This window comes from Myotis nattereri (assembly GCF_964212035.1).
Source record: "Myotis nattereri genome assembly, chromosome: 8".
NCBI classification, from domain to species: Eukaryota; Metazoa; Chordata; class Mammalia; order Chiroptera; family Vespertilionidae; genus Myotis; species Myotis nattereri.
Genome location: NC_138083.1, coordinates 52,200,770 through 52,213,648, shown reverse-complemented (window position 1 = coordinate 52,213,648; position 12,879 = coordinate 52,200,770). Strand labels below are relative to the sequence as shown.

General features: G+C 38.5%; 1 protein-coding gene across 1 annotated transcript in view; it reads right to left on the bottom strand.

Annotated features, from left to right (window-relative positions):
- Window positions 1-12,879, bottom strand: part of ZNF407 (zinc finger protein 407) — a 400,972-nt gene that overhangs the window by 119,439 nt on the left and 268,654 nt on the right. The window contains exon 8 of the mRNA XM_081097576.1: window positions 9,078-9,198. Within this exon, the coding sequence (XP_080953702.1) occupies window positions 9,078-9,198 (121 nt within the window). The remainder of the gene's footprint in view (window positions 1-9,077; window positions 9,199-12,879) is intronic.

The following is a 12,879-nucleotide window of genomic DNA, read 5'->3' as shown; positions in this document are numbered from 1 at the left end:
CTTTCTCTTGGTAGCACCATTGCAGCAGTTACACATTTCTATAAATACGGCAATTTGAAGGTGGTAGGGATCAATCTAAAACAGTACAACAGAAGTTATAGCACAGATGTACACAGAAAATGTAATTAGGACCATGGCTGATGAAAGACCTGCACCAAATTTACAATTATTTGTTGTAAGCCAGACAAAGAAAAGGTAGGTAAAGCAAATGGAATGGGCTATAAATATCGGTGGGAGTCTGGTGTCATCACAATAAATGGCTAATGATGTCACTAGAGTGGCCTGTTAGATTTACTAGTCTTAGAAAAACCTTGAGACATTAGCAAAAATTGTTTAGAATAAGTCATAGAAAAGATGTCACATTTTAAAAGACGACATTTACAATGGATGTGTGCTGAGTGGTTACACTGACTTGTTAACTAGTGCCCAGCAAATTTCTGAATTACATGTAACAGTTAAAGTAACGTAGCATTTTGTGGAAATTCTTCATGTAAAGCAAATAAAATCGAAATGTTTGGTTGTGTGTGGCAGGGAGGGAAGAATAATACCATTATAGTCTCCATATTCTTGATTCAAAACTTTGAACATGACACAGGTGACAACTGGTGCTGTGCCATCCCCGCCAATGTGGGAACATTGTTCTAGCAGATGGACAGAAAGACCCAGCAATTCTGAAGCCCCATTCCCATCTCCAGAGAGAGATCCCATGGAGGGAGCAGTGAGGCACGGCTCTGATTCCCACAAGTCCTGGAGGATTACTCAAAACTTCCTTGGTGCCCCTCATGCTTCACAACACCCCAACCTTCCATGCTATTAGCTAAAATGCTGGCTCTTTCCCCATGGCAGGTAAGCATTTAAGTAAAATTTAGAGCAATCTTAAGCAAACTAATGAAAAATACACACACACACACACACACACACACACACACACACTGCGCTTCCTCTATCCCGAGCTCTTCCTGCCACCATCTCCCCAGGGTTTTCACAGAGTAGCCATCCAGTCAGAGCCCCTCCAGGACCAGTCAGCACACATTCCTACCATCCCTTTACTTCTCAGTTTCTGTTCCCGTCACTTCGCCACAGTGGGTCTTCCCAGGAGAGCCGTGGCCTCTCGGTGACAAGCAGGCGGCCTGCACTGTCCTCCTGTCACTGCACACCTGATGTGGGAGGCTACCTCTCAGCCTGTCCTAAGGTGCTACTTGCCCTCTGCTTTTTCCACTTTGCACATTTTCCAAGGGAAATATCAATTGCACCGATGCCTTCAAGTTCAACTAGATCAGTACTGACCACACCTGACAGGACTCTGTTTGGATAGCCTATGGGCATTTCCAAAGTTTGAACACAATGAAGGTGAAGTCTGGTCCCAAAGCACACTCATTTTCCTCCTCCAGGAATGAGGACCTCTCAAGTGGCAGTATGGTTCTCACCTCAGCCCTGGCCAAGGTTGCTCTGCAGTAAGGAACAAATCACAAACTTTCCCCAAAAGAAAATAAATTCAGGAGACCTTCTTGCCATATAGATGTTCTCACAAACACAGTAATCATCAAAACAGGGGAAAAAATCAACAAAAAGTTTGTGCTACGTTCTCTTAATTGAGAAAATAAAGACGTGTGATTCATAAATGATGCAATCTTGTTTTTTACAGACATTCTTAGGGGAAAGCAAAACAGAAACACACGCTACCACCTCAAGGGCCTCAGCTCATCCCATTAAAGGAGCTCACGGTGGAGATGCCAAGCTGGCCTGGATGCTGCCCTCACTCCCTGTACCCCACACACTGCTGCGGCACCCCATTCTAAATGGTCCCACTTTGCCTTATTTCTCTTTCTTCCACAATTATACAGGCCTGGAGAGGCAATACTTCAGAATATGTTGAAACACATGATCTGAAAATAAAATGAAATAATATATTGCATTCTCAATGAACTAATGACAACTGGTCACATGCTCTGATTTACTTCAAAGCTCCTTTATTCTGCTTTGTTCTCTTCCTCACCCACAGTTCAGGGATGAAACCCACCCACACATGAAACCCACCCACACTGCTGCCAGCCCTCCTGGCAATGACAGAGCTTCCCTAACAAGCACATGGCAGGAGCCTCCAATGCCAGGAGATATAGATAGTTACAGAGTCAAGTGTTTTGTTGTGTGATAATAGCTCTAGTGTCTAAGGAATAACTTATTATGCAACAGACTATTGCCCCAAAAAAATATTTTCTATTTTTTTTTTTCATCTCTAAGGCCTTCCTTTCTAACATAATATATACAGATATATCTAACTACCACCCAAGGGACTGTCCATAGTAATTCCTTGTAGAAAGACCATCCCCAAAGATAGCTTTGGTCCTTTTATAATGACTGGATTTGGGATTCAAGGAGAGCAGGTTAAATAAACATGTTTATCTGCTTCTACTTTAAGAGATAGCACAGGGAGTGTGTGGTCACTTTGTGTTCAAATGGGTCTCCTAATTAATCTGTGATCCCAAAGCTTATTTCAGCTCCATCAACCAACAAAACAACTTTCTTGTACTGATAAACAAAAGGAATTATCTTAGTGTTTTTTTTTCCCTTTTAAAAATATCTGAACCAATTAGCAATTTTTAATGCTATGGAATCTATTTGTTTTCAATTCTACAGATTCTTTTTACTTACATGAGTTTTGTTAGATGAGCATTTACCAACATTAACTAAAGGCCTGACAAACATGTGCTGTGTCAGGACAGGCTGTCAGGTTGAAACCAAAGTTTTAAGAAGCCCACGTGCTTAGGTGTTACAGGATACAAAAGAAAAGTACAGGTAAGACATGTTAGGTATGACAATCAGCTTGACACTCACAGTATGGAAAGCACAGAACCAAATCAAAACCATGATTATATTAAAAATGAAATTCACTAAAGAAATGATCAGAGAAAATGAGAAGATACTTATTCAGAAAGAATCCAATTTCAGCCGAAACATTTGGGGGAGGGGGAGAATACATTTACAAACAGCTAGTTTCATAATTCATTATAGAAAACCTGAAGATACAATTATGTCATTTTGTAAGGGACGCTCTCAAAAAATCCAACCTAAACTTACCAGAAACAACATTCCATTAGAAAGACAGCCCAACTCCACAATATCACCTTGACACATGCCAGCAGCCCCTCAGAGGCAGCATCTCTGCTTCTATGACCAAACCAGCTTCCCTCAGCACCGCCACACTGACACCTGCCTGTGGCTGGCTGAACTGTGGCGGGGAGAGCTGGAGGGGCAGTTCAGGAGCAGGTACTGCCCACACCACACACCACACACACACGGACACACTGCCTTCAAAAAGAAACTACAATCTGAAGACAGCCTTGGAATCATCATAGTTTGCAAAGTAACTGGATTTTTAGGTTAGCACATTTGTTTTTTATTCTGCTAACTGGATAAGCAGTTACAATAAAGTAGAATATAAAGAGATTATATAATTGAGATAAATAAAATAGTATTGACTTGCACTTTAAATGACAAAAATAGTGTTGTTGTTTTTAATTTATGTTTTTTTTTGGGGGGGTGGGAGGAGGGAACACCGGAATTACTCTCTCAGCTAATTTAGATTTTACAACAGTATTAACAACCATAGTCACCATGCTGCTGTTAGACCCTCAGACCTGTCCATCTCAGAGCTGAGAGTCGGAACACCAATTTCCCACCTCAGCCCCTGACACCCACATTTCTGCTCCTGTTTCTATGAGTTTAACCTTGTATTAATTTTATTTTTAAGATTCCACATATAAATGATATCATGCAGTATTAGCCTATCTCTGGCGTATTTTGCTGATAAAACAGTATGATTTAAAGTTTAACTAGGCTTGAGGCATCATTTGATTAATTTTATGTAGTATCATTATTCCTTTAAGAACTTCAAAATCACCCAAAATAAATAAATGCTTCCTCTGACTCATCAGAACAAGAAATGGGTGCTGTTTGTTGGTTATATATGATTTTACTTCTCTACCTTGGTAGAGAGTATCTATGATGCTCTACTACCCAAACACCTACTTTTCCTCCTTATCATTATTCGGGGCAAATGCAAGTTTGTTCTATCCACTATTTTCCCTGGTACAACCTGGAGACCTGCCTGCATAGGAAGCCAAAGGAAAACTGAAACTCTCTAAAGAGATCACCCAAAAGCAGAAAGTCTCCCCTGCGGAGTCCATCTCCCTAGCTCAGGATGCTGATGACACCCTGGCAGATAAGGATACAGATCCTACTGCACACTGAATTCTTGCTGCCACAACACCTAAAATAGCTGGCCTTACAGCTTTACGCATAAGACACATAAGATGTTCACACGGCAAATTACATAAAATGCACAATATTATCTAAGACCTGCAAAATTTTCATAACTGAGACACTTGATAGAAATATATGTTTGAGAAAGTAATACAAACTTTTAAAGGGAAAGTAAAGAATTTTTGCAAGCATGGTTTTCTGGTATTACATCTTAAAATTACCTCCAAAATGCTTCCAGCAGAATGCAAAGTTAAGATAGAATTCAATCAAATTAAAAGTTATCGTTTGACAAAACATTTCTAGTACACAAATACTTGTGACAAACAGCTAATTCTACCTATGGCACTCATATGTGTGAAAACCTATTGAATTCAATTATAAAAAATACTAGACAAAATATTTAGATGTTAGAAAGTATCACAAAAAGCAAATTTCTATTTGAATACCACACCTGGATTCAATGTTACATTCACCCAAAAAAGGAAAGAATATTGTTCATGAGATCAAAACCTAAAGTATCAATGACTTCTATGGTATACAATGGTCAAGAGCTAAGTAAACCAATAAGTAAGGGGAAAAAACTAAAGAGTATTTCCTACAAGTTTAGCAAAACAATAAAGTAAATCTTTAATATGAGGCAGGAATTATAGATTTTATTCCTCAGCTATATAATATATTTCTATTTGGGGTTATAATTTCAAGTAATTAAAATGAGAACAAAATTAGTGAATAAAATGAAAAGTAGAATAGTAAAAAAAAAAAACTTTTTAAAGAGTGTATGTATGGTTGGAAGTACTAAGGCTGTTATGCAGTTGAGAAAAATCCGACCCAAAGCAGAGTCTTAAAGAGGTGAGCTTGCTCCAGGTCAATCAAAGTGATGCAATAAATAAAGGATCAAATGGCCAGAGTTTGGCTTGAAATTTTAGTTTTCTTTAATTTACAAAATAACAAAGTGCAGCATAGAATTATCCTTAATATTTTTAATACTGCAGGTAGTATTTTGTGTTACTTTTTGTGACTTCTCAGTCATTTACTATTTAACATTCACTTATTGTATTTCCCCCATAAATCTTAAATAAAAATATGGAAGCCAATGAGAAGATTATTCATGTAAAAGAAAGTCCAATTAGGGCCACCTACTATTATGTGAAAGCTAGTGCCCTCGGTGAAATAGTGTACAGTTTAATATTAATAAATCTACAGGGAAACAGATTCACATTGTTAGAGAGGGTACTTACAACATATTAAAGCTTTTCTATTTCTCATTAATATAAAAGTGACAATACATAGCAAAGGGAAATAAAAATATAGAAAATGTTAGACTGTTTCCATTTTAATGTAGAAACAAATCTAATGAATTTGCTGCATAAATAATATAGGACAGTTGCTATGAATCTCAATTTATGCTTTGAAATTATAATGAATAATAATTAATGGTGAAAAAATTTTGGAGTAATGATAAAATATACTGAGTTGTAATTGATTAGATGTTTGAATATTTTAGACAGTAAAAGCTTAGGAAAGGGGTACATGTTTACATCTAAATAGAATGAAATGTCATTGCCTAAATTAATAATGCAAACTTGAAAAATAGCCCCAGGTTCAAAAGACCAATTATAAAATTCTTTTGTAAACAAATCTATATCCACATTTTTCATAAATAGTTATTACTACTAGTATATGTGCACTAATGTTCAATTTATAAAATGAAAAAATATATTTTCAAATGAAATTTAAATAATACTGCAATTTCTAATGATGGTTACATACCTGAAAATAAGTATTAATAATGGCAAAGATAAGAATACTCTACAGGAATTACTTTTATGTATCTATATTAAACAAATAAGAATCTAAGTGGGAAAAATTATTTAAGTATTTTAAGTAATAAACTATTATGGAAAGGTACCAATACACAAATATGACCTAATCTTCTTAGCAAATGTATTCATCTTATAGATATTTTTATCTTATAGATATTTTTATTATACAGAAATCATATATATTCAAATTTACTTGATCCTGTGAGAGAAGATGTTTTCTTATTGTTGTGAGGCAAGTATGGTAAGCATTTTTCATGCTATGCAACCAAAACAATCATTTTGAACTTAATTATCTGCTCATTTTTAAATCTTTTGCTTATCAATAAGAAAACAAAGGTATCTGTTATAAATTCCACACTTCATTCATATCCCTAACTTAAGAAGCATTCATATATTTGCAAGTTTTCTGTATTTTTGTTCATAAAGCAAATCTAATCATATGTACACAGAATAATAAAACTCAAATGAACAAAAATTGTTCAAACTATTCTTTCAATAACAATTATTTAAAATTTTTAATATAAAGTCACCCTTTTATCAAGTATTGTAAGCATTTCAAAAGAAAATGTGGTAGATTTGACTAGATTTAAATGTCCTGAGTACTGATTCATGGGACAGGCACAGTATTCTTAGAAAATACATCCCCTTTTCACTGCGGTGCACGCAGAGGTCTAACACAGTTAACAGAGATGGGTCCGGCTGGCTCAAGTGCATGTCTCAATGGAAGTGATGCTATTTCAGGGAGATCACAAGGATAAGTGATATAACCTTAACCTTAGCAAAGGTATAAGATAATTTCAAAGAGGAAACCTGAAATATTTTGAAATATATTTATGCAAACAAAGACTTAAGAGTCTACTAAAGCACAGTCCTAATCAGCAAAACAAAATTCAATTCCAGCCTTTTTAGTAATACTATCAAAATCCTTAAATTATACTTCTAGCAATTCCTTAAAAACACAAACAAACATAGATAAGCACAAAAATCTAAATAGGTCTTTTTCTTTTCTCTTTTAATCCTTACCCAATATTCTCCCATTTTTCCAATATATATGGGGTCTATACATGACCTTGTTTGAAATAATAGTTCTGCTACTTAAAAATAACAGCTTGAAACCCATAGTTATGCAAGATAAATTAAACATAAGGGTAGTTACAATTTAAATGTGAAATATAAAATTTACAATGAAAGAAACAGAAAAGCCCCAAACAACAACTCAAACCTTATGCATAGAGTACAGACTAAAAAGATATAATCCTAACAGTAGGAGTGATAATTAAGGGAAATTTTTATAACTTTCTAATTTCTTTTTTGTGTTTTATAGGGAAGGCAACTACATGGTATGACCTCTTTAATAAGAAAAAAGAACCTCCAATAACATTTATTTTTTAAGAACTCAAGTTATGAGCATCTTAGAATTTCTGTGACTACCTCTAATCGGGTCACCATTTTACCAAACTTCCAAGAAACACCAATCTACTGTTCAGCAAAGACAGAACTCATAAAATGTTGAAAGAATGAATAATTAATGAATGAAATATATCTGTAATATCTCTGTACTATTAGATGACCTCTAAAATAAAACTTAATGCAATAATGAGGATAATAATAAAGATTATGGCAATATATTTACTGAATGCACAAGGTACATTGAGAGACATAGAAAAACCAGTCTTTTAAAGAGGGCTTCAGATCCAGAGTCATAGAAGCATCAAATAGACTATCCAACCTATGAGGGAAGGTGTGGGCGTGAGGTGGGTAAGAGATCAGCCAAAGCACTTGCATGCATGCATATGAGCATAACCAATGGACAAAGACAGGGCGTGGGAGGGAAGGTGAGGGCATGTGCTGGGGGTTGGGGGTGGCCGAGGAGAGGTCAATGGGGGGAAAAGGAGACTTATGTAACACATTAAAGAATTGAAATTTAAAAAATAAATAAGTAAAAAATAAAGAGGGCATCAGGTTTAAGGTACAGATTATAATATTTAACAAAGGCGGCTGTGCTGAAAGAACCATTCTCTGCATGTGGTGTAACAGGCACCACGAGAGCTTCCGCTCCAGCATGAAGAAGGCCTCCCACTATGATTCAGGCTACAGTTTGCTGGCAAAGCTCCTAAGGTAGAAGTCACTCGCTGCCTGCACACCCTGTGGTGTCTCACAGACACCTCAAGAATGCTGATTTCATTCACAAGCTCCAGGTGCAATATCATCTCCATCTTATTGTCCCTCTGCCCTCTGTTCCTACACACACCTGGTCACAGCGGATGACTCCAGTTACTGAATCTCTCTCTTCTCTGCATGTCTGCTTTGCTGCCACTGACCACAACTCTGCAACAGGCAGGGCCCTTTGTCATATGGACCTCACAAGCACACATGCCCTCCAACATACCTTGAACATAAAAATGCTACTCTGCCAATATCTCCTGATTGCTTGTAGAGCATGCATGTGTCTGAAATTGACCAATCTTCTAAACTGGCTGAAATGCTTGCTCCGCTAGGACGACTCCGGCCAAACGTGTTCCTTCTCCATACACTGTCCTGGCTTCTATATTTACCCAGAGCCCCTGTATTGAAATGATTTCTGAACATTACAGGTCACCTATTATGCTACAGCACCCTTAAAGGCAGGAAGTCTTTCTAATGCTATCTCCATTGCCTGAGTGCTTCACCCATAGCAGGTAAGAAGCCATATGCGCTGAATGACTGGTTAAGTGAAATGGTTCCTTACTTTGGCCAAGAAATTAAATCACTTGAAATTCAGGTGTACCAAAGGATTGTAAATCCTAAATGTAAAGATTATAGAAAATTGAAAAGAATTTTATTATTTTTATGAGTCACTAAAATTAGGTGGTGAATTAAATTCGCAAACTAGTGAATGATGCTTTCAACTGCTAATTCATGCTTACCAGAGACACTGTTCTGTAACTTTTAACCGGGTTTTAACCCCTGGCGGTGACCCAAGTGTTCTACCTGCTCAGAAAGAGTCCTTACCTGTAGTCACACCAGGGGCACCGGTAGGGCTTCTCTCCCGTGTGCACCCGCTTGTGCCGAGTCAGGTGAGACTGGGTTGTGGAGGCAAAGTTACACTCGTCACATTTGAAAGGCTTTTCCCCTGTAATACATCAAGAAGTGTTGTACATGAATAATCATAAAAATTGGAAATGAAGGGATAAACCTGTTATTAACAATTAAAAAGAAATTTATTTCCATGAAATTTTAAGAGTACAGTTCAATCCTACACATATTTGGGACATTTAAAATTTATTCTCAGAGTTAGAAAGAAGACAGCCCCAATTTTTATTTCTCTATTGGAATGCAAGAATGGTACACAATCTATAGTTCACATGTAACTTACAGACAGGAATTTAAATTTTAGCTCTGGCCTAGCACCGTATTTGAAGTCATTTGACAAACTATGTTACCTTAGAGCCATTATAAAAATCTCAATGAATATATAGTACAAAACTTATTATAATCTTAAAGGTAAATATGAAAAAAATAATAAAATAAAGCTATACATTGGTACCAAAGGAAATACTGTTAGAAGTCAAGGGAAATTACCATTCATTAAATGGAATAAAAGGAACAGAGGCTTCAAAGAAACATTCACACTGGTATTCACTAGCTCTTAAACTCTATCTCCCAGGTAGATATAACGGATCTAGCCACACATACGTCTCACCCATGACTCAGGAGCTCAAAAGCTCACACAGGACTCATGGCTGCCCTTCGATGGGCATCTTTCTCTCCTTTACTCACCCCTCCTCCACACACACATTCGAAGAAATCACCGAGTCTTATCAGTTTTTAGTTCCACTGGCCACACTGGCTGGTGAGCACGTGAAACGTGGTATTTAACTTTAATTAATATAAATTTAAATTTAAAACTGATACTGGATTCACTTATTGAAAGAATGTGTATGTCTACCTGGGGCAGCTTGGGAATGTGAATCTACATTGTGAAGGAGAGTTTATCAATGTAAACATAGATTGTGGCCTTAGATGAAAATTTAGCCTCTGAGTGGTGATGTGCTAGTAGAAGTGTCAATACACACACCAATTTCAAGCTCCTGCAATAAAACATCATGAAGTGTTGATAATAATGTTATACTGATACAATATTGAAATGATAAGTTGGATGTATTTGGTTAAATTAACTACTTAAAGGGTAATTTCACCTGTTACTTTTTCTTTTTTTAATGTGCTTACCAGAAAACTAAATCTGACACATGTAGCTCACATTACAGGTTGATTGGACAGTGATGAACTAGAGAAATTCTCACCACCTCTTCCCCATAAGGTATAATATAAGTACTGCCCTTCTCAACGGAAACTGGTCACAGAAATTCTGAGTATGACAGGTTGATTTTACATACAGCCGTCCCCGCTTAGCTGCCATTTCACTTGCAGGTTTCAGGTACCCTTGATCAACCGTGGTCCGAAAATATTGAATTTTCCTACCCATCAATCTTGTCTGCTCCTGACACCCAACCATGGACATCATCACAGAGCAGATGATCCTCTTCTGACATAAAGTCAAAGGTCAACAGTAGCCTAACACTATGGTTCAGAGCTGCATCATTCTCCTCACTCCATCTCATCCCATTTGCACTGTCTCATCTAACATCATCCCAAGAAGGGTGAATACAGTGCAATCAAATATTCTGAGGGAGAGACCACATTCACATAGCCTTTAGTGCAGCATATTGTTATAATCGTTTTATTTTATTATTGCTAATATCTTACTAAAATTAATTTATAAATTAAACATTATCATAGATATATGTGTACTAGAGGCCTGGTGCACAAAATTCGTGCATGGGGGATTGGTGTGTGTCCCTCAGCCTGCACCCTCTCCAAGCTGGCACAATCCAGGACTGCTGGCTCTCAACTGCTCACCTGCCTGCCTGATTGCCCCTAATCACTTCTGCCTGCCAGCCTGATCACACCCCTAACCACTCCCCTGCCAGCCTGATTGACGCCTAACTGCTCCTCTGCCGGCCCGATTACACCTAACTGCCCTCCCCTGCCGGCCTGGTCACCCCTAACTGCCCTCTCCTGCCAGCCTGGTCGTCCCTGTTCTCCCCTGTAGGCCTAGAATCCCCCCAAATGCCCTCCCCTGCAGGCCTAGTCGCCCCCAACTGCCCTCCTCTTCTAGCCCGATTGCCCCTAACTGCCCTCCCCTTCCGGCCTGGTCACCCCTAACTGCCCTCCTCTGCTGGCCCGGTCACCCCTAACTGGCCTCCCTTGCCGGCCTGGTCACCCCTAATTACCCTCCCCTGCAGGCCTGGTCCCCCCAACTGTCCTCCCCTGCAAGCCTGGGCCCTCCCCAACTGCCCTCCTCTATAGTCCTGATTGCCCCCAACTGCCCTCCCTTGCAGGCCTGGTCCCTTCCAACTGCCCTCCCCTGCTGGTCTGATCGCCCACAACTGCCCTCCCCTGCTGGCCATCTTGTGTCCACATGGGGGCAGCCATCTTCTGTGTTGGAGTGATGGTCAATTTGCATATTACTTCTTTATTATATAGGATAGTGATGTAGAGCTTGGTACTATCCACAGTTTCAGACATCACTCAGGATCTTGGAATGTATCCTCCTGATCATAACTGCATAACATTTAACTGATGCACACACACCTCACCTGCCTCTGCAGCCAGGGTAGCAGTTAGAAGCCAGACTTCTGGTTTACTAATCCAGGTTTTGCCATAATTCACTCCCTAACTGTAAAATCTCCTGAGCAAAATCAGGAGGGTAATTCCACCAAACAAGTGGGGTAATTGTGAGGGTTAAACAAAATAAACTGATGAACAAAATGGAACCAGAACATGGATACATGGAACAGACTGGTAGGTGTCAGAGGGGAGAGGAGTGAGGTGACTGGATAAAGAGGTTAAGGAATTAGCTAAAGAATGTATATGTATAACCACGGACACAGACAATATTGTGGTGAAGGCCAAGGGAGGAGGAGGTGGGGGTGGGTGACGGTGGGCAAAAGAGGGGAGAATGGGGACATATGCAATAGTGTTAATTTTAAAATTTTTTAATAATAATAATAAAAGAACACAAAGCATGTGTCCAGCACTTAGCAAGGTGCTCAATGACTTGGGATTTTTATCATTATGTGACTGGACTGCCTAACCACTGACTACTGCAGTCCTCTCACACAGCAATGCATCTCACCCAAGTCCCACTTCCAGTAGAGACAAACCTATAGCTTACCTAAGATAATTAACAGTGAATATAACATCAAGATATTCTTTAGCAGATCCTACCAGGAAATATTTTATTTATCCTTGAAAAACAAAAGACCATATACAAAGCACAGTAAAAATCTTGGGAGTTGAGAGGATTTTTTACTCTTTTAGCCATGTGTCCTTAAAATAAATACCATCTACAAGATTCCAATCAAGTGGTCAACATGACTGTTCTCAGCTTCTTAATTGCTGTGGACAACTCAATTATACTAACTGACTTATACAAAAACTCACTTTCATGACAATGGCAGGTTTTGCTTTCACTTGAGAGGTAACAGGGGATATTCACCCATTCATCTACTGAAGGACGTCTGAGTTCCTTTCATTTTGGAGTATGACAAATGAAGCAATTATGAATCTTCATGAGCAAGTCTCTGCTTGGGCCTACAGTCGTCCTCTCTTGGGTATGTATCTAGGAGTCAGATGACTGGGTTCTAGAGTAGGTACATTAATTTTGTGAAGCATTGCTAAACTGTTTTCTGAAGTGGTTTGACCATTTTACAGTCCTAGCAGGTGTGTATGAGAGTCGCTTTTGCTCCAC